Here is a 22,003-nt window from a genome sequence, read left to right on the forward strand (position 1 = left end):
TGACGGACGGACAGGGAGTTGGTAGGAGTTTGAGGAGATGGGAGAAGGTGTGAAATAGTTGTCTAAGAGAGTGAAAAAGCAGATAGTCCAGGGAAATGGAGTCTTATTTTTGCCTGCACTAGGAGCCTACCTGAGATTAGAGATCATAAATTTAAAGTGAGAATTGCTTGCATTGTTTTTTTCTTGTTCAGCTTTTGGGTGTAGGCCCAGAAGTGGCAGAGTTATATTTTAGCAGAGATGTGATAATCCACTTTAGGAGTGAATACCAGAGTGAGAGGGGGGCATGGAAATTGACAACATACAAGAGTACTGCAGTGAACCATGAATTTAAACTGCCTCAGAAGGGCATAAGGATTCAAGGGTTTGAGGGACACAGGAAACCTATCTGGATGGATGAACTTTAGGACCCTGAGGCTGTAAAGTGTTTTTGGAGTTATGGTATTAGAGGATGGGATAGAAAGATAGGATATGGTAGGCAGAAAGTGGGATTCTCCCCTTCCCCCCAACATTTTATTCTGAAAGCTTCTGAAAAACAGTGAAAAGTTGAAAAACTGGTACAGTGGACACCTGCATACCCACCACTTCAATTCAACCACTGTTAATGTTGCAGATTTTGGCTTTTAAGTTCTTGGCCATGCCGTGAGAAAGATCTCAAGGACGCAGCACAGCATAGAATAAGCAGGCAGAAAATTTATTAGGTACGCATGTGAGAGGAACATGCAGGCACTCCCGCTAACACAGAGGTGAGAAAGGCGAGAGGTCCTCGCAGTGTGGGGCCATTTGCTTTCATAGATTAGCTTTACTTAATCGTCCCACCCCACCTTCCTTGTTTGGGGCTCTTTCTCCTACCCTCCCTTCTCTCCAGTGTGATGCCTGGTGGATTCTTCGACGATGATTCACTCAGGTGGGGTTCATTTGGCCTCCAGGTGCTGTTTATTGCTGTTCTTCCAGAGATGTCTTTTTCCTGGAGGCCTGATAGTTTTTGGGAATTTGCTCTTTGCTCAGCCAAGCCACCACCCTAATTTGAACCCTATCATTAACATTTTGCCACACTTGGGTATGCTTTTCGCTAAACCATTTAAAGATAATTGCAGAAACCATGACATCTCATCTATAAATCAGTGTCTTATTAAATGGCGTTGACTCTTTGGAGGGAATAGACTAGTATGGAATGCTTTGAAGTTTGTATTTTTGTGGCATTGCAGTTACTGATGATGACAAGGTCTAGGGTATACCCACTGGGTGTAGAGTTGAGGTGGGATAGAGTACAAATCATTAGAGGGAAGGTAGCTCAAGAAACTGAGAAATATCGTCTAGTGGTAGAAATAATGAGTAGGGAGAGAATGAAGAGCAAGCCAGGATGTAAACATCTGCAAGAAATGAGGGGGTGGGGGTGATGGCAGAAGGAAGGGTAAATGATGGGCGAGTATTGCAAAGCTGGGGCAGGGGGAGATATAGTGTGAAGGGAAAGAAATTTGGTTGGAAGAAGTGATGGAGAACAAGGAGGACATCTATTTTACCTTTATAATGGTGTGAGCTCTGTGGGAGAGAAAACTTGCATCACTTGAGAGGGATACAGTGGTAAGCTGTATTCTCAGGGGAGAGCTAGAGTCCGGTTAGACTCTGTTAGAATAAGAATGTGAAGGAAATGTTTGCGGAAGAGGTTGCAGATAAAGGGGTTTGGCTGATGTTTATCCACGCATTCAACTGAGGCCTGGTCAACTGAAGACCTGGGCCTGTACTTTGGCTAGCCTGTTCTCAGTAATTTTATGTTGCCTGTTATGTCCTAACTTGAAGAATGAATATTCTTCAAAAGGAGTGTGTGTGTGTGTGTGTGTGTGTGTGTGTGTGTGTGTGTGTACATATATATATATATATATATATATACACACACACATATATATACAAAGTTCATTCCTAGAAAATAGCTTATTCACTTTGGCCTATAATAGGATTAGACCTTTTGGTAAGTATTTAACAGCGATAAATGAAAACAACACAACAAAATTAAAATGTTCTCATCATTAGCTGAGTTCTTTTAAATTTCATTCATGTTCTAATATGTAAACTAACACTTACTTTATATTCAAAATTATCTCTCCTACTGCAGAACCCATCATTTCGATTTCAAAAGAGTCAGATTTCTTCAGGAACCCAGGTAGAAAAATACAAGAAAAATTATTTGCCCACACAAGGTAAGAGGTTGTTCATGATTTTTTTGATGAAATATTTGAGAAATATGAAGAGAAAATTTACACCCAACTCAAAAAATAAAACCCTGTAAATATAATTGAAGCTCCCTGTTTATTATATACCCTCTCCTCCCAGTTAATTTCTACCCTGTAGCATTCCATGCTTATTTTTTAGTCTTTTACTACATTGTGTCCATAAATCAGTCTTGTTTCATACTATATTTCATCCTTTTGCAGTTTGCAGTTTGCTTTTTTTCTCTCAATATTGTAAGACTTTCCCATTAAACACAGTTAAATGCTAATTTATTCATTTTAATAGCTATATAGATTCCATTGTATGTCACCGTTTAGTTTTCCTGTGGGCATTTGGGTTTTTCCCAATTTTTCATGATAAATAGGGCTTTAGAACATGTCTTTGATCATGTTCTAGGATACATACCTATAGTAGGATGCTGGTTTGTGCAACTTTAGGAGGTTTTTGCCTTTGCTCTGTATAGTGGTTGCACCACTCTTATAATCAGCAGAATATGCTCTTTGTATGTGCATATACTTGGTGTGGTCAGTTTTTAAAATTTTGGTTAGTCAAATGGATGTGCAGTGGTGGATCTGTGTAGTTTCAGTATATATTTCCTTGATTATTGTTAAGGTTGTGTCAGGATCTTTTTGTATATTAGTGTCTGTTTGGGTTTCCTCTTTTGTGAATTGCCTATTCATATCCTTTGCCCATTTAAAATTTTGGAGTATGTGTGCAAATTTCTTCTTATTGAAGTTAATTATCTATTCTGGATAGCGATCCTTTGTCAATTACTAGCACTGCCAATATTTTCTCTCAAACTAGGTTTAGATTTTCAGTTTGTGTTTTTTATGTACATGTTTTTCATTTTAATATTGAATTTATTAATTTTTTCCTTTATGGTTTTTGCTTTTCATGACTTTACGATATCCTTCCTAATCCTCAGGTCATAAATATACTGTTTCTTTTATGAACTTTTGTTTTCACATCTACCTGGAGTTTTAAAAAAATTATTTTCATGAAATAAGTTTAGTAAAGGATTGATATAACATGCAATTTGACAAAAATTATAAAACAAATACTTGGGTAATGTTCTAGTTTGCTAATGCTGCCAGAATGCAAAACACCAGAGATGCATTGGCTTTTATAAAAGGGGTTTATTTGGTTACAGTTACAGTCTTAGGGCCACAAAGTGTCCAGGGTAACACATCAGCAATCAGGTACCTTCACTGGAGGATGGCCAGTGGTGTCCAGAAAACCTCTGTTAGCTGGGAAGGCATGTGGTTGGTGTCTGCTCCAAAGTTCTGGGTTCAAAGTGGCTTTCTTCCAGGACGTTCCTCTCTAGGCCGCAGTTCCTCAAAAATGTCACTCCCAGTTGCTCTTGGGGCGTTTGTCCTCTCTTAGCTTCTCCAGAGCAAAAGTCTGCTTTCAGCGGCCATCTTCAAACTGTCTCTCACCTGCACCTCCTCTCTCAGCTCCTGTGCATTCTTCAAAGTGTCCCTCTTGGCTGTAGCAAGCCTGTTCCTTCTGTCTGAGTTTATATGGTGCTCCAGTAAACTAATCAAGGCCCATGATAAATGGGCAGGGCCACACCTCCATGGAAATTATCCAGAGTTATCACCCACAGTTGGGTGAGGCACATTTCCATGGAAACAACCTAATCCAAACGTTCCAACTTAATCCCCACTGCTATGTCTGCCCCCACAAGATTACATCAAAGAACATGGCTTTTTCTGGGGGATACAATACATTCAAACCGGCACAGGTAACAACCACTTAAAGAAATAGATTACCAGCACCCTAGAATTACCCCATGATCATATGTATATTGCTTTTCTTTGTGTTTTAAACTCTTATAGATGCATCCCTAACAAAGTACTAGGTTTACTTGTTTTTGAACTTACTGTATGTATTCTTTTGTCTTCTTTCACTACACACAGTTTTTGAGATTCAGTTATGTTGATGAGTGCTGTTCTAGCTCAGCAATTTTCACTGCAATAGTATTCCATTTATGAATATATTACAGTTTACTCTTCTGTTAATAGATATTTGAATTTTTTTTCTTAGTTGGGATGTTAAACAATGATACTGTGAACAATCTTGTACACTTCTGATGTATACACATTCATTTATCTAGGGCATATACCTAGGAGTATATGAGTAATTGGTATGAGTATCTTTAACACTAATAGATTTTGTTAAAATACTTTCCAGAATGATCTTACTCTCTCACCAGCTGTGTAAGTTTTTGCTTTACTCTACACCTTGCCGATACTTGGTATTGTTAGATTTGAGTTGTCAGTCTGGTAGGGGTGTAATGGTATCTTGTAGTTTTGATTTGTATTTATTAAATACGTCAAATGCCTTTACCTATGTTTATTAGTTATTTAGACTTTCTCTTTTGAGAAAAGCCTATACACACCTATTCAGGTCTTCTGCCATTATTCTGTGGGGTTGTCTTTTTCTTTATTGATTTGTGAGAGGGTGTCTCACTACCCTCCTCCTGAAATAGGCCTTTAAGAGTTACATATATTGCAAATTATCTTCTCCCATTCTATGGACTTATCTTGAAAGGTAAGTATCTTTTGATGCACTAAAATTCTTATTATAATATAGTTAAATTTTAGTTTTTTCCTTTATGGGTAGTACTTCTTGTCCTAATCCTTCCCTATCCCAAGGTCATAAAGGTGTCCTCATATATTATCTCCTAAAAATTTTAGTCTTGTTTTTGAACTGTTAGGAATTGATTTTTTAAAATATATATATATAATTTGAAGTTAGGATCCACTGTATTTTTAAAATATATATTCATCTATTCTAGCACCATTTATTAGTTTATTCTTTCCCAGCTTTTATGTTTTATATATATATATATAATTTTATAAGGTATGTATATAGATAAAATACTCAATGAGGAGATATATTGAAAAAACATGGAAGCACTAGTAGTCAGAATTGAGTTCCATGACCCTGTTTATCTCTTCTTATTCTGCCCAGTTGGTATATGCTTAGAGGGTTCAGGTTACTATTAGCCTGAACAAGAATTAAGCTTGAGTGTATACTGTGTTTGAATACTAGTTCTACCCTTTATTAGCCAACAACTTTGGCAAGTTATTTAACCTCTCTGTCTTGGTTTCCACATTTAAAAAATGGGGATATTAGACTTTTCTTTAGAGGGGAGTTGTAAGCTTCAGAAATGATGTAAGTAACAGAGCTCAAATTGTAGTAGTTTAGAGGAATTTGTTCTTCTATATTATACCAAAAACAGAGCACTTGATTTATCCCCAAAACCTTGTCTACTGATTGCTTGGATGTGTACTCAATTCTTTTCCTCTTCTCCTTACCCTGATGCCTTTCAAACCCTTAAATTAATCCTTCTGACACTGATGTCTTCTGAATTCATTAATTAGATTGAACCGATATGAAATTGCTGATACTTGACAGTTTGCGACCTCTGAACGAGTGATTTCATGTGGTATCATTTGAACATCGCTGTCTCCCTTGGTTCCACCCAGGCCATTTCATGTGCACAGCAGCAGCCTCAATGGATTTCTGCCTGTCTTTGTCATTGTCTCAGCCCACACTTCCTGCAGTGTTCAATTTACTTTTTAACATCCAAGTCAGATCCTGACACTTACTTGAAACCCTGTAGTGGTTGAACGTGAACTTAGAAAAGAAACTCCTTATTGTGGCCTCCAAAGTTGGGAGTGTTGACAGTATGACCCATCAGAATATTGTAGGAAGATATTACAACTTATATATATTTTTAAAAATTCACCTGTTTGTTGTTTTTGTATGTGTGTGCTTAATTTGATAATGTACATATTGTTAATACATTGCATGGTTGGCATGTTGGTCATATCAAGTTTAGACCATAGCCATTAGGGCATTTATGTTTTAATTAAGATCCCACTTATTTGGTTACGCCAAATCCTTTATGTATTCTTGGATGCCTTGTTTATCTTTACTTCCACACTCAGTTCCTAACAAGTCCTTGTGAGTGTTTCCAAAATAAGTTTGGATCCATCTATTAGGTTATTTGAGCACCAGCCTCTTTAGATTGTGAAGTCTCTGAGAACAGATATTATCTTTGTCTTTCTTGGTCGCCCCAGGACTTAGACAAGTACCTGAATAAATATTTACATCTATGTAATGAAGAACTCCTAGAATTAGTAAAGAAAAATACTAAGACTTCCTTAGATAATAGGTAAAGGAATCAGTTCTCAAAAGAAGGACTGAACTAAGGAAATGTTTGACCATATTAGTAAACTAAAATTTTTGAATTAATATTAAAACTAACTCTGACAATTATATTCTAACAGGTAATCCATCTCGAAGACACAAGCCGGTACCTCCTCGTGATTTAGGCAGTTCGGATAAGGGACAAGTAAATCTTTTATACATTTATATATTCAAAGATAGATTACTCAGGCTTGAAATTGATTACTTAACTTACTTAGATTTCTAAACCATTTATAAAGGAGGCTTTTTATTTAACATTGTGAACGTTCTGTATGTTAACACCAAACACTAGCCATAGAATCCTATAATGTTAGAATCTGCTTTTGAAAATAAGTTTTAGCTGCGTGAAATTTTATTAAATGTCCTTTAGGACAGATAAGAGAGGTCTTGTCTTTATAGGCTACCTCACCCCGGGAGCCATTTGAAGCAATGAACTTCCCAGATCCTGAATATATAAAAGAGAAAGAAAAAGAAGATGACATTCAAGGAGAATTCAGTCATCCTGATGGAAAGGTTAAAATATATATTTTTATAATGAATGCTATAAAAAATAAGCATGGGTTAAAACAGAGTCAAAACACTTAACTTCTAAAATAATTGATCTTTAAGACTGTTGGTGGTGGCTTACAAACTTCACGCTCTTCAGTACCTTGGGCTGTGACTTAGGCTTGAACCTTTGGAGTCCTCTAAAAATGCACAGCGCCCAACATGCAAGTAGTTGCCATTTCTAGTTTAGAGGTTCAGTATAAGAAGGAATACTATCCCTTTGTTTAAACTCTTTCTTGTTGCTCCAAACCTAGCTAGAAAGCCTTTTGTAATTACCTGTATTTAGCCAAACTGTGAGGTTAAGGGCACAGTCCTCCAAATTGCCAAGTCAACCCAGGACTTCTGACCCCCAATGCAAGGAGTTAGGGTCCAATTCCAGAGTTGGGGAAGAGGCCACACAAGACTGCCCTCACTTCTGACCCCAACTACAAGTTTAGGATTTCCCCAAACCACTCTCAAGTTTGATAGTTTGCTAGAACACTCACAGAATTCACTGACAGCTGTTATACTCACAGTTATGCTTATTACAGGGAAAAGACCCAAAAAATCAGCCAAAGGGAAAGATGCATAGGGTAGTCTGTGAGGGTTCCAAACACAAAGCTCTGTTGTTCTCAGGGTTGTGGCACCCTTCTGGGATCAGTGTGTGGCAATACACACTGAGTATTGCCAACCAGGGGACTCATCCAAGCTTTGGTGTCCAGAATTTTTCTTCATTAAGAAGCTGTGATTAACTAATTGCTCACCTGGTTGAACTCAGTCTCCAGCTGCCTCCCCGCCCCCTCAGGCTATCACATGGCCCAAGGGGCCAATCATGAGTCACCTCATTAGCATAAATAGCAAAGACACTCTAGTTACTCAGGAAATTCCAAGGGTTTAGAGTTTACCTCTCCGGAATAGGGACAAAGGCAAGATATCAGATAGGTATCTCTTTGGGTGAGGCCTAATTCCTTTCTACAGCTAATCTTCATATTTTAAAAGCCTTCATTCATTCTAAGCCTTAACTTTCGTGAAGCCTTTCTTATAGTAATCCTGGGTGTGATCCCTTTCTTTCCATCTCTGACTGCATACTTTTATTCTTGTGCCTAGGAATGTTTTTGAATGGGAAATCTGCCTAGCTAAGTGTTCTAGGTAGAAGAGTGAAATGAAAAGGGAAAGGACCAGAAACAGGGTTTGTCAAAGGGGAGGTGATAAGGGAGTTTTTTCCTCAGTTTTGTGGAAAATTTACTTTTTATAATATCCAGTTTGATTCATTTTAATTGAAATTATACAGCCAAATTTCACTGCTTTCCTTGAGGAATGAGGGAAGGACATTAGTTACAAGGAAGCAGTTAAACCTTTTTTGTACAAACTACCTTACTGTGACAGATAATTGATGAGGAAAGTTCCCCCACTCCTCCTTGAATTCCAGCTAACAAATGGGAAAACAATGAGAGAATTAGAAAATCACCAGTTTGCAACCCCCAATGAAATAAAGAACTAGGCAAGCCATCCAATGATTACTAAAACAATTTGATGAAAGGTTAATGGGGACTTCATGATAGATATATCAAACTGATGTGCCCCAAACCCTCTAACAATAGGACAACCATACACTGTACCTCTTAATGTGTTGTAATAAGCAGCACACAGCAGCACCTATAAAGTATTTTTGTTAAGTAATTCACCATGGATTAAATCCAGCCTTTAGATCATAGTACTAAAGTGTACAGGGAATAGCAGAACATGTTAAATGACACCATGGGAAAGCAGTCAGCAATATCTGGGATGTGAGAAATCCTACTGGTCCAATGATCCATTTTCAACTCTTGGCATTAAAAAGGGGTGGGGTGGATAGAATGAACTGTTAAAGATTGAGATTTAAGAGAAATATCAACCAGGTGTTGTGTATGGATCCTGTGTTGAGCCTGATTCAAATAAATCAATTGTAAAAAGCCATTTTTGAGAATTTAGGGAAAATAATATGGATGGTTTTATGATCAAGAGATTGCTTAATAATACTTTTGTTTATATTAGAAATCTTTCCATTAGGGATATCTATTGAAGTATTTATAGGTGAAATGAGGTTTACAATTTGTGTTTTAACAATCCAGCAAAAAATGAGTGTGTGGGGGAAATAGGTGACATAGAATGATAATGTGTTGACACCTGAAGGTGATTATTGGGAGTTTATTATATTATTCTCTTTTTAAGAGAATGTTTTGTTTTCTTTCCTGAAAAATTTCAAAGTACACAATTAGGAAGAGAATAGGAATTTTTTGTCACATAGACGCAGGAGGAAGTCTTACGTATGTTAATCTTGTTTTCTTTAGGTAGAAAAGGTTTTTAAGAATGGGTGCCATGTTATATTGTTTCCAAATGGAACTCAGAAAGAAGTGAGCGCAGATGGGAAGACCATCACCGTCACTTTCTTTAATGGTGATGTGAAGCAGGTCATGCCAGATGAGAGAGTGGTATGTTTCCAGAGGGATGCTTCCTACATAGCTTAAAAATCTCTCAAGAAGAGGCATATTGACTTTTTATCTTTACAGATCTACTACTATGCAGCTGCCCAGACCACTCACACTACTTATCCAGAAGGACTAGAAGTTTTACATTTCTCAAGTGGACAAATAGGTAAAAACTTGCTCCACCCTCTACTTATTAAATTCTTCTCTTCCTTTACAAAATATAGTATTTATAGTAAACTTTTTTTAAACAGAAAAACATTTTCCAGATGGAAGAAAAGAAATCACATTTCCTGACCAGACTATTAAAAACTTATTTGCTGATGGACAAGAAGAAAGCATTTTCCCAGATGGTACAATTGTCAGAGTACAATGGTATGATACCTTGTTAAATTTGTTTCTAGATTTTCCAGTTTTTATGATTCAGCTTTTATTACCTATTGATTTTTAAAAATCTAAAACATTCAATTATACATTTGTCATTCAAAATTTCATGACAAATGTGAAATGAAAGACACGTAGAGGACAGGTGAGAAAGTTCTCATCATTCTGGAGTTTAGAACTGGTTTGATATATGTAAATTCTTGCTCCCATCCCCCTTTTCTTTTTACTTTTAAACATTTTTATGATGATTTAGATGAAGTTGTTCTTTGCCAGTTAATGTTGATTCCAAACCTGCAAGCTATATCTGCTTTATAACATTCACTGTACTAACCTTTCTGCAAGATCGGGTGGGGGGTGGTAACAAAATTTAGATATGTCCTCAAGATAAAGTCTTATTAAGAAATACATAAATGCTCTTTAGTTATAAAAAAATTTAAATTAAATTAAAAAAACAAAAACTGCCTGCCACCTTGACTCAAAAGTTTTGCTGATATATCAGAACTATCTTCCTTTTGGCAGTTTGCCAGGTAAGTTCAGCCCTGCCTTTGAGTGGATGGAACCTACTTGGTTAACTTTTTAATTAACCTAAGCAACTCCTAATAGACTTTAACCTAGAGACTCATAGGGAGTCTGTAGAGCATTCCAGGAAAGGGGAATGGCAAGAATTTGTTTAGAAATAAGTTTGGTGAAATTTGGAAACAGTGAATAAGACAGACAAAATGAGGCTGCCCTGTCAGTTTTTGAGAATGACCAAACAATGGCAGCATTTTCTCTTGTCTTCATTTTCAATTTCTGGGTCTGTCTGCCTTAGCCTGATAAGTACTTCCAGTCTTTTTCTTTATCCTTCTTGGTGTTACATTTCTTGACAATGGACACTTCTTTTTCAAGTGACTTGATAAATAGCTTCTCATCCCCACCATTTTAATTAAAATGGTTATGGTTTGCTAAATCCAATGGCCCATTTTCAGTTTTCATCCTCCTTTCCTAGGGTATGACAATGAGGCACTTATTAACTTGAATACAACTAAAATGTCATAGATGCATTTAACTTAACTGAATTCTACGATATAAACTTGGCCAAGAAAAAACACAAAGGTAAAAACATTAAATAATGTGGAAATGTCATTGGTCATGATGTTTTTTTTGTTCATGAAGTGTTTTTCTCTTAACATTCCCTTAGTATGAGCACTTTCATCTGGTGCTCAACCAAATAGTGATTTGTTCTAAAATTAGAAGAAAAACTTATGTGTACACTGTTCTTTGAGTGACTTAAGAAACTTTTCAAGTTTTTTTTAACTCTTATGTTTCAAATTTTCTATAATAAAGAGTAGAGGAAATAATAAAATATCCAGTTTCAACAATTATTAACTCATGGCCACTTTCTTTTTCATCTATACTCAAGCAAATCACAGATATTAATTCATGTAAGGATTATTCTGACATTTTTTGACTTGAAGTAGTGTACATGAGAATCCTCTGGAGGGGTCATTCAAAGGCAAATTGCTGGACCCTAACCCTAATAACTTGCATTTCTCAGAAGTTCTCAAGTGATACTGGCACTGCTGGTCCAGGGACCTCACTTTTTAAGGTTGTGCTCTTAGAATGGCTGTTGAAATTAACACTTGTGTGTTGCACAGGCCATTACATTCCTAGAACATTTGAGAAATATCAAAATAGAAAAAAAAAATCACTCGATCCTAATACTTGTACCTCTGTGTTCAGAAGTGGTTATTTTCAATCTTCAGCCCCACTCTTGTGATTCTAACTGCACATACTTATCCCATCAAGCAATCAACTTAGTACATAAACTCTTTTTCATATTCTGTTTAGTATCATTCCTTCAAAACAGATCTTAAAATCTGAGCATGTCCCTTCCCAGGAATATGGATCTCTTTCCTACCTAATACAGCATAAGCACTCTAAATGGTTTTTAACTTAAAAGGCAGAACACATGTAAAGCTAATAAAAACAACCTAATCAATTTGTGGTAAAAAGATAGTGTAAATTTATTAAAACAAGCTTTTCATGGGCACACATACAAGTGCTAATTTCCTTATTGGCACTATCAATGTGAAAAGTATTTACAAAGGAGGGAAAGTATAAAGGATGTCTCTAGGAAAAGAACTAACTACCAGAATCAAAAAGGTTACATGTAAATCATTTTCCTGTTGTATATTTCACATATTTTAAGAAATTAAATTTTACTTTAAATTTACAGTGATGGCAACAAAATCATAGAATTTAATAATGGCCAAAGAGAACTACATACTGCCCAGTTCAAGAGACGGGAATATCCAGACGGTGCTGTAAAAACTGTATATGCAAATGGTCATCAAGAAACAAAATACACATCTGGTCGAATTAGAGTCAAAGACAAAGATGGTAATGTTCTAATGGATACAAAATTGTAATGATCCTTGTGTGACTAATCATGAAATAACACTAACTTGATTTTCTTGTTAACAAATGTATATTTATTGTGGATTGTTGTTTAATTTGTATGTATATACTCTGTGTGTATAAATGGAAAAGATTATGTTTGGGTTCTAAAATAAACATTTACTCTGTAGCTTCTTCATTTTAAATTATTTGAAAAGAACAAGGGTAGTTTACATTTATAATTCACGTACTCTGCCTTTCTACAGGTAAACTCATGACTAAGGAAAGCATTCTTATTTTGTCATAAAATGTATCTAGTAGATTTTTTAAAAATAAGAGATGTTTTTATTGGTTAGAGACGGTTATTAAAACCAAGAAGTATGAGAAATATAACACATAGCCCACATGGCATATCAGCTATAGAACATGGACTTGCACAGAAAGTTTACTTAAGTGAATTTTTCTCTGGCCAAAATAAAACTTTGTTCAGTTAGTACCAAAATTAAAGCATAAGCTCTCCTACAAGGGTTTTTCAATTGTAATAAAATGGGAAGTTAAAACAAGGAATGAATTCAAAATAGGTCAAACAGTGAAACAGATGTAGATGTATAGAGATAATCTCATAGTCAGGAGAAAGCAAGTATAACTAGGGTGACTATATAACTTATCAAAAATGAGACACTTGGAGAATGAAGGGGGGTGTGAAAATAATTAGCTAACTGATCTACCACCACAGCCACCTTGATGCTGTAACCTAAAACATGGGAGGTTAAAGAAAATGATGTCTTTGAAGGGCAAGTCACCTACATGTCTATTATAGACTACCTTTCATTTAGCACAGTATAACAATAAGTATTGAAAGTGACTTTCAGTTAAAAAAATGTATCAATTCCAGGTGATTTAAGAACTGAATAAGAAAAATAAAACTTTTAGAAGAAAATGAGTTAAATTTTTACCTCAAGATAGGGAAGTATTTTTAAACAAGACAGACAAAACACAAACTTAAAGGAAAAGATTGATAAATGAATGAAAAGGTTCTGTCCACCAAAATATACTACAAAAAAGGGGAAAAGACAAGACACAGACTAGAAGATATCTTCATCGTGTATATCTGACAAAGCATTAAAATCCAGAAAATATAAAGGATTCCTACAAATAGAAAAATCGACAAAGGACATGAATAAACAATAAACAAATGAAAAAATGCCTAATCTCTCTAACTCTACTAAACCAGTGAATACATATTAAAATGAGGTATCTTTTTATCCCAGTAACATATACTGGCAAATAATGGTCTGGCAACACCAAATGGTGATAAGAAACTCAGACTAATAATGGCAATGTAAACTGATAAAACCACTTTTTGGAAAGCAATTTATGTATACCCCTATGACCCAGAAAATTCCACTACTGTATATAAACTAGAAAATGTCTCACATATATACAAGGCATCCTATAGAAGAATATCTGTGAGAAAAAACTGCAAACAACCTCAATATCTAACAGAATAAATTATGATATAGGCGAACGGTATAGGCAGTGAGAGTGAATAAAATACATATACCAACATGGATAACAATGCAATAGAATAGTGAGAGAATAAAGGATCATTATGATACCATAGCTTTAAAAATGTACAGAGCAATACTATATATTGCTTATGGGTATATTCATACATAGTAAAATTATAAAGCCCTATAATTAGAATGATGAACACCAAATTCACAAGAGTGCTCACCTTTGTAGGAGAGGGAGGGAAGAGACTGGAGAGAGGGGAGAGGTACTGATGTTTTATTTCTTAAGCTGGATATACAGGAGTTATAAAATGAACTAAGATTTTTTTTTCCACGAGACTCAAGTATTGTGTTTTCAAATTACAGTAAAATAAAACAGGAAAATGTTTGAGAGAGAATATTTATTAACTATGTTTTCAGGCTTTTTCAAACATATAATTTAAAAAAAAATGCAACATTTTGTAGAAGTCAAGAAAAATAAGCCTGAAATGGTCCAAATATAACAGAAAACTTTCTTCTGGGCTGCTATAGGTGCTGTGCACTGTATACAACATACCTGAAAAACAAAATCTGTGTTACTTTAAACCTTTGCTTAGTGTTAATATTCATGTTATGTTTATGTGAGGGAATAAGATATTTACCTGGTTATCCAAGTACTGTAATAAATTTGTTTTCAGGAGACTGGTTGTCAGTAATGCTATGTGTATACTGAATATTGATATGCTTAAATTATTTGTGGCAGCCCACTCTCTCCTGCCTCTTCTGCTTAATCCCATACCTATCTGGTACCATGATAGCCATTCCAACCACTTTACAGTTATGGGACCTCTGATACTGCTGCTTAGTAAGTGAGAAGGACTATGAAGAAAACTGCAAGAGATGCTTCTTGCTGAGTTTAGTTTAGTTCCTTTGCAAAATCAAGGAAACCCAAGGTGCTCTTTTGGGCAATTTAGCATTAAACTCTGCTATATTGGTCACATGCCTTATGCTGGTTATAAGAGAATGAGAATTTTAATATACTTACATCATTCATCTCTGTCTGCAAGCCCCATTTCTACTAATGACATATGAACTGGATACTCTTCATCTTCATATAATGTCACTATTTGTTCTGGTGCCTGAGCCTAAAATTAAAAGATACTGTTATCAAGGAAACACTATAATGACTTTGCTGCTTATTCCCTCCTACATCTGGCCATTCACTCAGGCGGAGAAGGCATTCTCCAGGTGTGTCTCTAATTTATACTTTGTATTAGAAAGGCATTTGTGGTGGCTTCCTGCTAAATCACATCCTTCCATTCTTCTCTGTTTAGATTAACTCCCCATCTTCCACCTCTGAGATTTTATTAGACTGAACCACATAATGCATATCTTTATGTATAAACTGACCAGAACACTTACTTGCCCTATTTGTGTTTTCACTGGCTTCTTGAGAGAAATCCTGCGTAAGCTCTTTACCCTGCACTCTGCACACATGGCAAAATAGGTACTGGGATTTTCAAAAAGCACTTTTGAGTAAGCCTTGTTTCAATATGAGTTGATGCTTGTCATAGTCAGTACACCAGGAATCCCCAAATCACATGCCTTACAGGGACCAGGCAAGTATCAGAAAGGAGTCAGGCAGGTGGGTGGAAGCCACTTTGGGGAGAATTGTTGGAAGTGAAGAGTAAGTCCCCACCTGAAGGGGTGCTGCTACACCACTCCAGCTGATGGACACTTGGGAGTGACTAGAGCTCCTATAATTTTTAATCAGAAGCCAGAAAAACAACCCTTTTTTGGTAAAAGTTTCCAATTTTAAGATACTGCACAGTGTGGTTGCAGGACAGATTCTGTCTGGGCTACCCCTTTGTGACATACTAAGCCTCTATTTAAAGAAGAAAGCATACTTCTTTTCAAAACAATCTGGAGTTTCTTATTTGAAGCTGTTGATACAAGTTCTACATTGAATAATTCATAATTAGTACAATTATGAGATGAGTACAATTCATGCCTTTCTATGACTGACCAGAACTCCCTCTCTGTCCTTTTTTACTCATCTTTCAAGATGTAGCTTAAATGTCACTTACCTGTCTTAGTTACTCACTTATTCAGTAAATACTTGAGTGCATGGTAAGAATGAGCTCAAAAGCCATTTCCGGATCTCTCCAGATTGAAATAATAATTTCTTCCTGCCCTCCTTCCCTGGAAAGTTGCCTATTCCTTCTATTACAGTACTTAATTTCATTCTACCTCATATTAATTAGTTGTTTACATGTTTGTTTCCCTCATTGGCTTATAAATGCTTTGATTATAAGATGCTCATCTTGATCGTTTTTTATCTTCATTACATCAGTTATATTTTATACCACTAGGGCTAATAAAAAGTTTGTTAAATATAAACGAAGACATCATTTTAACAAGCCTTAAAATCAATCCTATAGCATATCAAGTATTACAGAAAGCCCTTTACAAAGTTAATGGGGGTCCTAGAAATAGCTTCAAAAGTATTTCTAGCTAATTAAGACAAATATTTACCATGGAAGAAGCATAAAGTTGTTTTCCCTGAAGACAATCTATCATAACCCACAATGCTTCCATGCTCCATCTTGGACAATATGGTATTCTTGTCTTTTCTGAATCTCTTAAGGGAGGCTTAAACCCTGCCAAGAGAACTTTTATGGCTCGGGCTGGATACTTCATAAGGTGAAGTGGAATTTGACGCAGTCTGTCACAAAAAAAGATTCTTAAATTAAAACATTTAGAATGTCACAGTTGAAATTCTCTTACAGAAATGAGTTCCATTTAAATACTATAAAAAAATATTTAGAAACAAATTTAACAAAAGAAGTGTACTACCTGTACATTGAAAACTATAAAACTTGAAAAATTAAGGAAAACCTAAATAAATAGAAAGACATCCCATTTTCATGGTTAGAACACAATATGGTTAAGATGGCAATACTCCATAGATTGGTCTATAGTTTCAACGCAATCCCTATCTAAATTCCCGCTACTTTTTTACAGAGATTGAGAAGCAAATCCTAAAATTCATTTGGAAATGTAAGGGACCCAAAATAGCCAAAACAATCTTGAAATAGAAGAACAAAGGTGGAGGATTCAGACTTTCAAATTTCAAAACTTATTATGAAGGTACAGTAATCAAGAAAGAAGACCAAAAGAAAGAAAGAAAGAAAGAAAGAATACAATTGAGTGTCTAGAAATAAATCTTTTACATCTAGGGTCTTGAATTATGACGAAGGACAATTCAATGGGGGAAACAACAGTGTTTTCAACAAATGGTGCTGGGGAAACAGGACAACTACATGCGAAACAATGAAATTGGATCCTTACCTCACAAAATTTATAAAAATTAACTCAAAATGGATCAATGACTTAAATATAAGAGCTAGGACCATAAAAATCTTGGAAGAAAACATGGGAGTAAATCTTGTATTTGCAGTAGATTCTTAGATACAACACCAAAAGCACAAGCAACAAAAGAAAATAATATTGGATTTCACCAAAATTAAACTTTTGTGCTTCAAAGAATACTTGTCAAAAAAGTGAAAAGACTGCTGAGTGGGAGAAAATATTTGCAAATCATATATTTGATAAAGAACTGAGTCCAGAATATATAAAAAACACTTACAACTTAATAATAAAAAAGGCAAACAACCCAATTAAAAATTGCCAGAGGATCTGAATAGCCAGCTCTCCAAAAAAGACACACAAATGGCCAGTAAGCACATATAAAGACACTCAACATACCTACTCAAGAGGGAAACGCAAATCAAAACCACAGTGAAATACCACTTAACACCCACAAGGACAGCAATAATTAACAAAATGGAAAATGTGGTGAAGATGTGGAGAAATTGGAAACCATGTACACTGCTGGTGGTAATGTAAAATGGTGCAGTTACTGTGGAAAACAGTTTAGCAGTTCCTCAAAAATGTTAAACGCAGAGCTACCATTTGACTCAGCAATTCCACTCCATGGTATACACCCAAGAGAATGGAAAACATATGCCCACAAAAAATTTAGACATAAATTTTCCCAGCAGCAGTATTCAAATTAGCCAAAATGTGAAAACAACTCAAGTATCCAACAATTGATGAATGGATAAAAAAGAATGAATTACTGATACATGTTACAACATGAATGAACCCTTGAAACATCTTGCTAAGTTAAAGACGCCCGATTGTATGATTCTGTTTACATGAACTGCTGAGAAGATGCAAATCCAGAAAACAGAAAACAGATTAGTGGTTTTTCCAGGGCAGGGGGTAGAGAAAGGGAAGAATAGGAATGACTCCTGATAGGTATGGAGTTTCTTTTTGGGGTGATGAAATGTTCTGAAATTAAACTCTGGTGATGACTGCACAACTTCATGAATATACTAAAAACCACTGAACTACATACGGGTAGATTTATGATATATGAATTATTTTTTAATACAAGATTCTCTTTTAGAATTTAAAACTTACTAATATAAACAGCTTTAAAATAGCCTTTTTTTCTTTTTAAAAGAAGAGGGAAAACCTTCCCAATAAAGAATTATTAAAAAAAAAAACTAAAAAACTAAGAATCCTCCTAATTCAACTAAGTTGACTTTTTTTTTTAAACCTGTTTGTTGCCAGCTTTTCAGTTGATCCATAATCAACAAACTGTACCAGGACAGCTAGAGGATTAAATTCTTTAATGGAAATAATCTTTGCTCTATACCATAAGCCATCGTCATATTCTGCAAGGCAAGGCATTTCTGGAAAGACAGAAAAAAGGAAAAATCATAAGATTACCTTTTATTTTCTTAACAAATACATATTTTTAATATAGAAACAAACAAAGAAGAAAATAACCATATGCCCATCAAACAGATTTAAACTCAACAGTTGGCCATATGTTGGCGCCTGCTCTTTTTCCTACATTTGTACTTTTATAAACCTTGCTTTTATTAATTTCTAATAATTAAGCTTTGAAAAGCAGTATTTTTTCCCCTTCTCAGAGTTCCTATTTCTTCTACTTTGCACAGCTTAGATCATCCTTCCACTCTTTCTGCTTAAACACTCCCCAAGTCTGTTTTAGTTTAGGCCATCATCTTTTGCAAAGGATACTACAATGGTTTCTGCTGTTCTTGCCTTCACTTTTTTCCCTCTTCCAATCCACTCTCTGTAAGACCACCAAAATTAACTAAACAAAAAAAATTCAATGATCCCTTGTTTAAAATTCATCGGACTTCTCAACCACCTGCAATATAAGGTCCTTCGCCCTGCAATTTACAGGGTCCTTCACAATCTGTTCCTCACGGATTCCTACCAGATATTCTCAGAGTGTTACCTAAATTACTTGAAACTTTAATGCTTCTACTTTAGCCCAAGGCTGTTCCCCCTTTCTAGAATGTTCTCCATGAGCTCTTCATGATAAACTTTTCTTTCAGAGCTCTGATGACTCCTGAACTAATAATCACTGCATCCCCTGTGATCCTATAGCATTATGCAAACACCTTCAATGTTAGCTCTTCTTTTCATACTGCACTTGATATACATGTTTCTTCTCTGTTAGGCCACTAGTTTCTTGACTATAGAACTGCAGTGTGTATTCCTAACATGGTACCAGGCACAAGCAAGTGCTCAGAAAAAAAAAGTCAGTTAACGAATGCTAGGCTTGAGTAAAGTGGAAAAAATTAGTAGAGTATGTACTTCCCTTCTCTTTATGTACTTTTAGATTTCAAAGTAGGTGAGATAAACCTCAGTTTCCTAAACCTGCTCTACTTTTCACCCATCCCTTTCCTTATGTCATCATATTCTCTTCTATATAGTTTCCATGAAGAAAAATGTAGTAGTGGGAAAGTGGCATTTAAAAACTACATGACTCTACTAGGGACAAATAATTAAGGGCTAACGAGCAAAGGGGTGTTTTGGGTCATGAGAATTGTTTAAAATGTAGAGTGATGAGTACTGTACAACTAAGTGATGATAATGTGAGATATGGATGGATAATCATGGACATAACATATGCTATGTGAACTTAGGAACCCCCTACTTTATAAGTCAAGCCCTCGATCTTGAGGCTTCCCCAGGTAAAATGGTTGTAAAGGGGAGGCTAAGCCCACCTATAATTATGCCTAGGAGTTACCTCCAGAGAACCTCTTTTGTTGCTCAAATGTGACTTTCTCTAAGCCTAACTCTGCAAATAAATTCATCACCCCCAGATGAATGAGTCTTCCTGGTGATGTGGGGCACAGATTCCAGGAATGAGCCTGATCCTGGCATCGAGGGATTGAGAGTGCCTTCTGACCAAAAGGGGGAAAAGAAAGGTAACAAAATAGGTTTCAGTGGCTAAGAGAATTCAAACAGTCTAGAGGCTATCCTAGAGGTTACTCCTATGTAAGTTTCACCTAGATATGCTAAATGACTACAGTATGACAAGCCAAAGTCAACAGTAGTCCCCAAAACCCTAAAGAATATCTGGACCCCTATCTGGGACTATATATAAAGTTTCACTCACTAAGTTTATTCTTCAGAAACTTAAATCCTTCAGAGAACTACTATGCCAGCTAAGTTCCCAAACCCAAAGGCAACAGCCTCTTCAAGAACATCAACCAGATGTGTCCCCTTTTCTCATAAAGTTGACACCCCTTTTCAACATGAACAGGCCAGGGTGGTCACTGCCTAGACATCCCTGAAGACTGGGAAAGTGATTAAATTAGAGGAAGGGGTAGCAACAGACAAGACGGAATTTAACAAAGGATTATGAATACTGAATCTATATATAATTTTCTTTTTCTTAGTTGCTAGGGTATTAGAATACCTAGAAGAAAAGAATTGAAATTGTGGAACTTTAACCCATAGCATCCTTTGAAATTTGTCTACAGCTACTTGTTAAATTGTAATTTGAAAGTTAGCACTTTTTTGTATATATGTTATATTTCATAAATAAGGAAATAACTGAAACTATGGTACTGTAACTCATAACAACTTTGGAAATTTCCTATATTTATATATAACTATTTGTTAAATCATAATTTGAAAGATATATATATATATATATATATATATGTTATATTTCACAATATGGAAATTACTGAAACTGTGGAATTGTAACCAATAATATTCTTTGAAATTTGTTTTCTAACTAGTTGTTAAATTGCACTTGGGAAGTTATCACTTCTATGTATATATGTTATATTCTACAATAAAAAAAAAACTACATGACTACAGCACAGTTTTAGTTCAAATGATTTTTAATGAAGAGTTAACAATTAATTTCATCGGTAAATAGAGGTCATCAGAACAGTAGAAAATCTCCTCAGCATACATGGAACTGACTAAATCATGCTTAAAATTCCCTTCCCAATTTTACAATTTCCAGGAGTTTCATCTCTTCAAAACAGAACTTAAAAAAAAAAAAAAAACAAAAAAAAAACTTAGCTGTCATCTTCTTTTAACCCGCAAAAAGAACTCCATCAATATAAATTCCTTATTCAAAGATACAGACCTAGAAGACTCTTGCCTATGAATCCACTTGTACATATGCATGTGCAAACCTTTAAAGAAAACTTTACTGAAGTATAGAATTATCTACAGAAAAATGTACAAATAACAAATATATGGCTCTATGAATTATAACAGTATGCACTGTTGATTATGTGACTTCCCTTGAGACAAGAACACAAATGAGGAAGGAACTGTTTCTTCCAGACTATAAATCTGAGTTTATATAAAAAAATTGTAATGAGTTCATTCTTTAACTTATTTAACAAATATTTATGAGCACTTACTTGTGCCAAGTGCCCTTCTAATTGCTGGTGACACAAGTGTTCAAAGAGTCCCTACTCACAGTGCCATTTTAAAAAGGAGGGATGGAGAATAATGCAGGGTAGGGTAGGGAGAGAAGGGGGTACTATTTCATATAGGGAGTTCAGGAAAGACTCAACATGAGGATCATTGAGCAGAAACCTAAACTACCGTTAAGGCAGTCTGGGGGAGAAACATTCCAGGCAAAGGGAAGAGCAAGTGCTGTTTATCACTCCAATGTAGTCTACAACCACATAAAATCTCATTGAGTAAAATCAGGTAAGATATTAGGCTGATGTTTTTTCTCCTTGCTAAAATATCCTTTGATATATATAAAGTACCAAGAATAAATAAGAAGATATTAATAAAAATAGAAACCACTCTTTGTATTCAGGCATTGTCAACACCACTAACTAGATGCATTTTTCATATTGGAGAACCATATATATGCAATAAAGATGGGAAGAATGGATTGGAAAGAGAAAGGATCATAGGATTTGACCTACCTTGACA

The 22,003-nt window shown here is 35.4% G+C and overlaps 2 protein-coding genes across 4 annotated transcripts in view; one reads left to right on the plus strand and one right to left on the minus strand.

The window, feature by feature from the left end:
* CENPJ (centromere protein J) overlaps positions 1 to 14,701 on the plus strand; it is a 99,986-nt gene extending 85,285 nt beyond the window's left edge. For 2 of the 3 annotated variants that reach the window (XM_037799681.1, XM_037799680.1), the window contains exons 11-17: positions 2,111 to 2,195; positions 6,528 to 6,592; positions 6,847 to 6,960; positions 9,303 to 9,443; positions 9,522 to 9,606; positions 9,692 to 9,812; positions 12,040 to 14,701. In XM_037799681.1, the coding sequence (XP_037655609.1) occupies positions 2,111 to 2,195; positions 6,528 to 6,592; positions 6,847 to 6,960; positions 9,303 to 9,443; positions 9,522 to 9,606; positions 9,692 to 9,812; positions 12,040 to 12,232 (804 nt within the window). In that variant the 3' untranslated portion in view covers positions 12,233 to 14,701. The remainder of the gene's footprint in view (positions 1 to 2,110; positions 2,196 to 6,527; positions 6,593 to 6,846; positions 6,961 to 9,302; positions 9,444 to 9,521; positions 9,607 to 9,691; positions 9,813 to 12,039) is intronic. The other variant, XM_037799682.1, reaches the window with a different exon arrangement.
* A 38-nt stretch (positions 14,702 to 14,739) lies between these two features.
* RNF17 (ring finger protein 17) overlaps positions 14,740 to 22,003 on the minus strand; it is a 179,264-nt gene continuing 172,000 nt past the window's right edge. The window contains exons 33-35 of the mRNA XM_037799896.1: positions 18,321 to 18,456; positions 16,229 to 16,418; positions 14,740 to 14,838 (exon numbers count right to left, since the gene is read on the minus strand). Of these exons, the coding sequence (XP_037655824.1) occupies positions 14,740 to 14,838; positions 16,229 to 16,418; positions 18,321 to 18,456 (425 nt within the window). The remainder of the gene's footprint in view (positions 14,839 to 16,228; positions 16,419 to 18,320; positions 18,457 to 22,003) is intronic.

The sequence above is a fragment of the Choloepus didactylus genome, chromosome 12 (genome assembly GCF_015220235.1).
Source record: "Choloepus didactylus isolate mChoDid1 chromosome 12, mChoDid1.pri, whole genome shotgun sequence".
Lineage (NCBI taxonomy): Eukaryota > Metazoa > Chordata > Mammalia > Pilosa > Megalonychidae > Choloepus > Choloepus didactylus.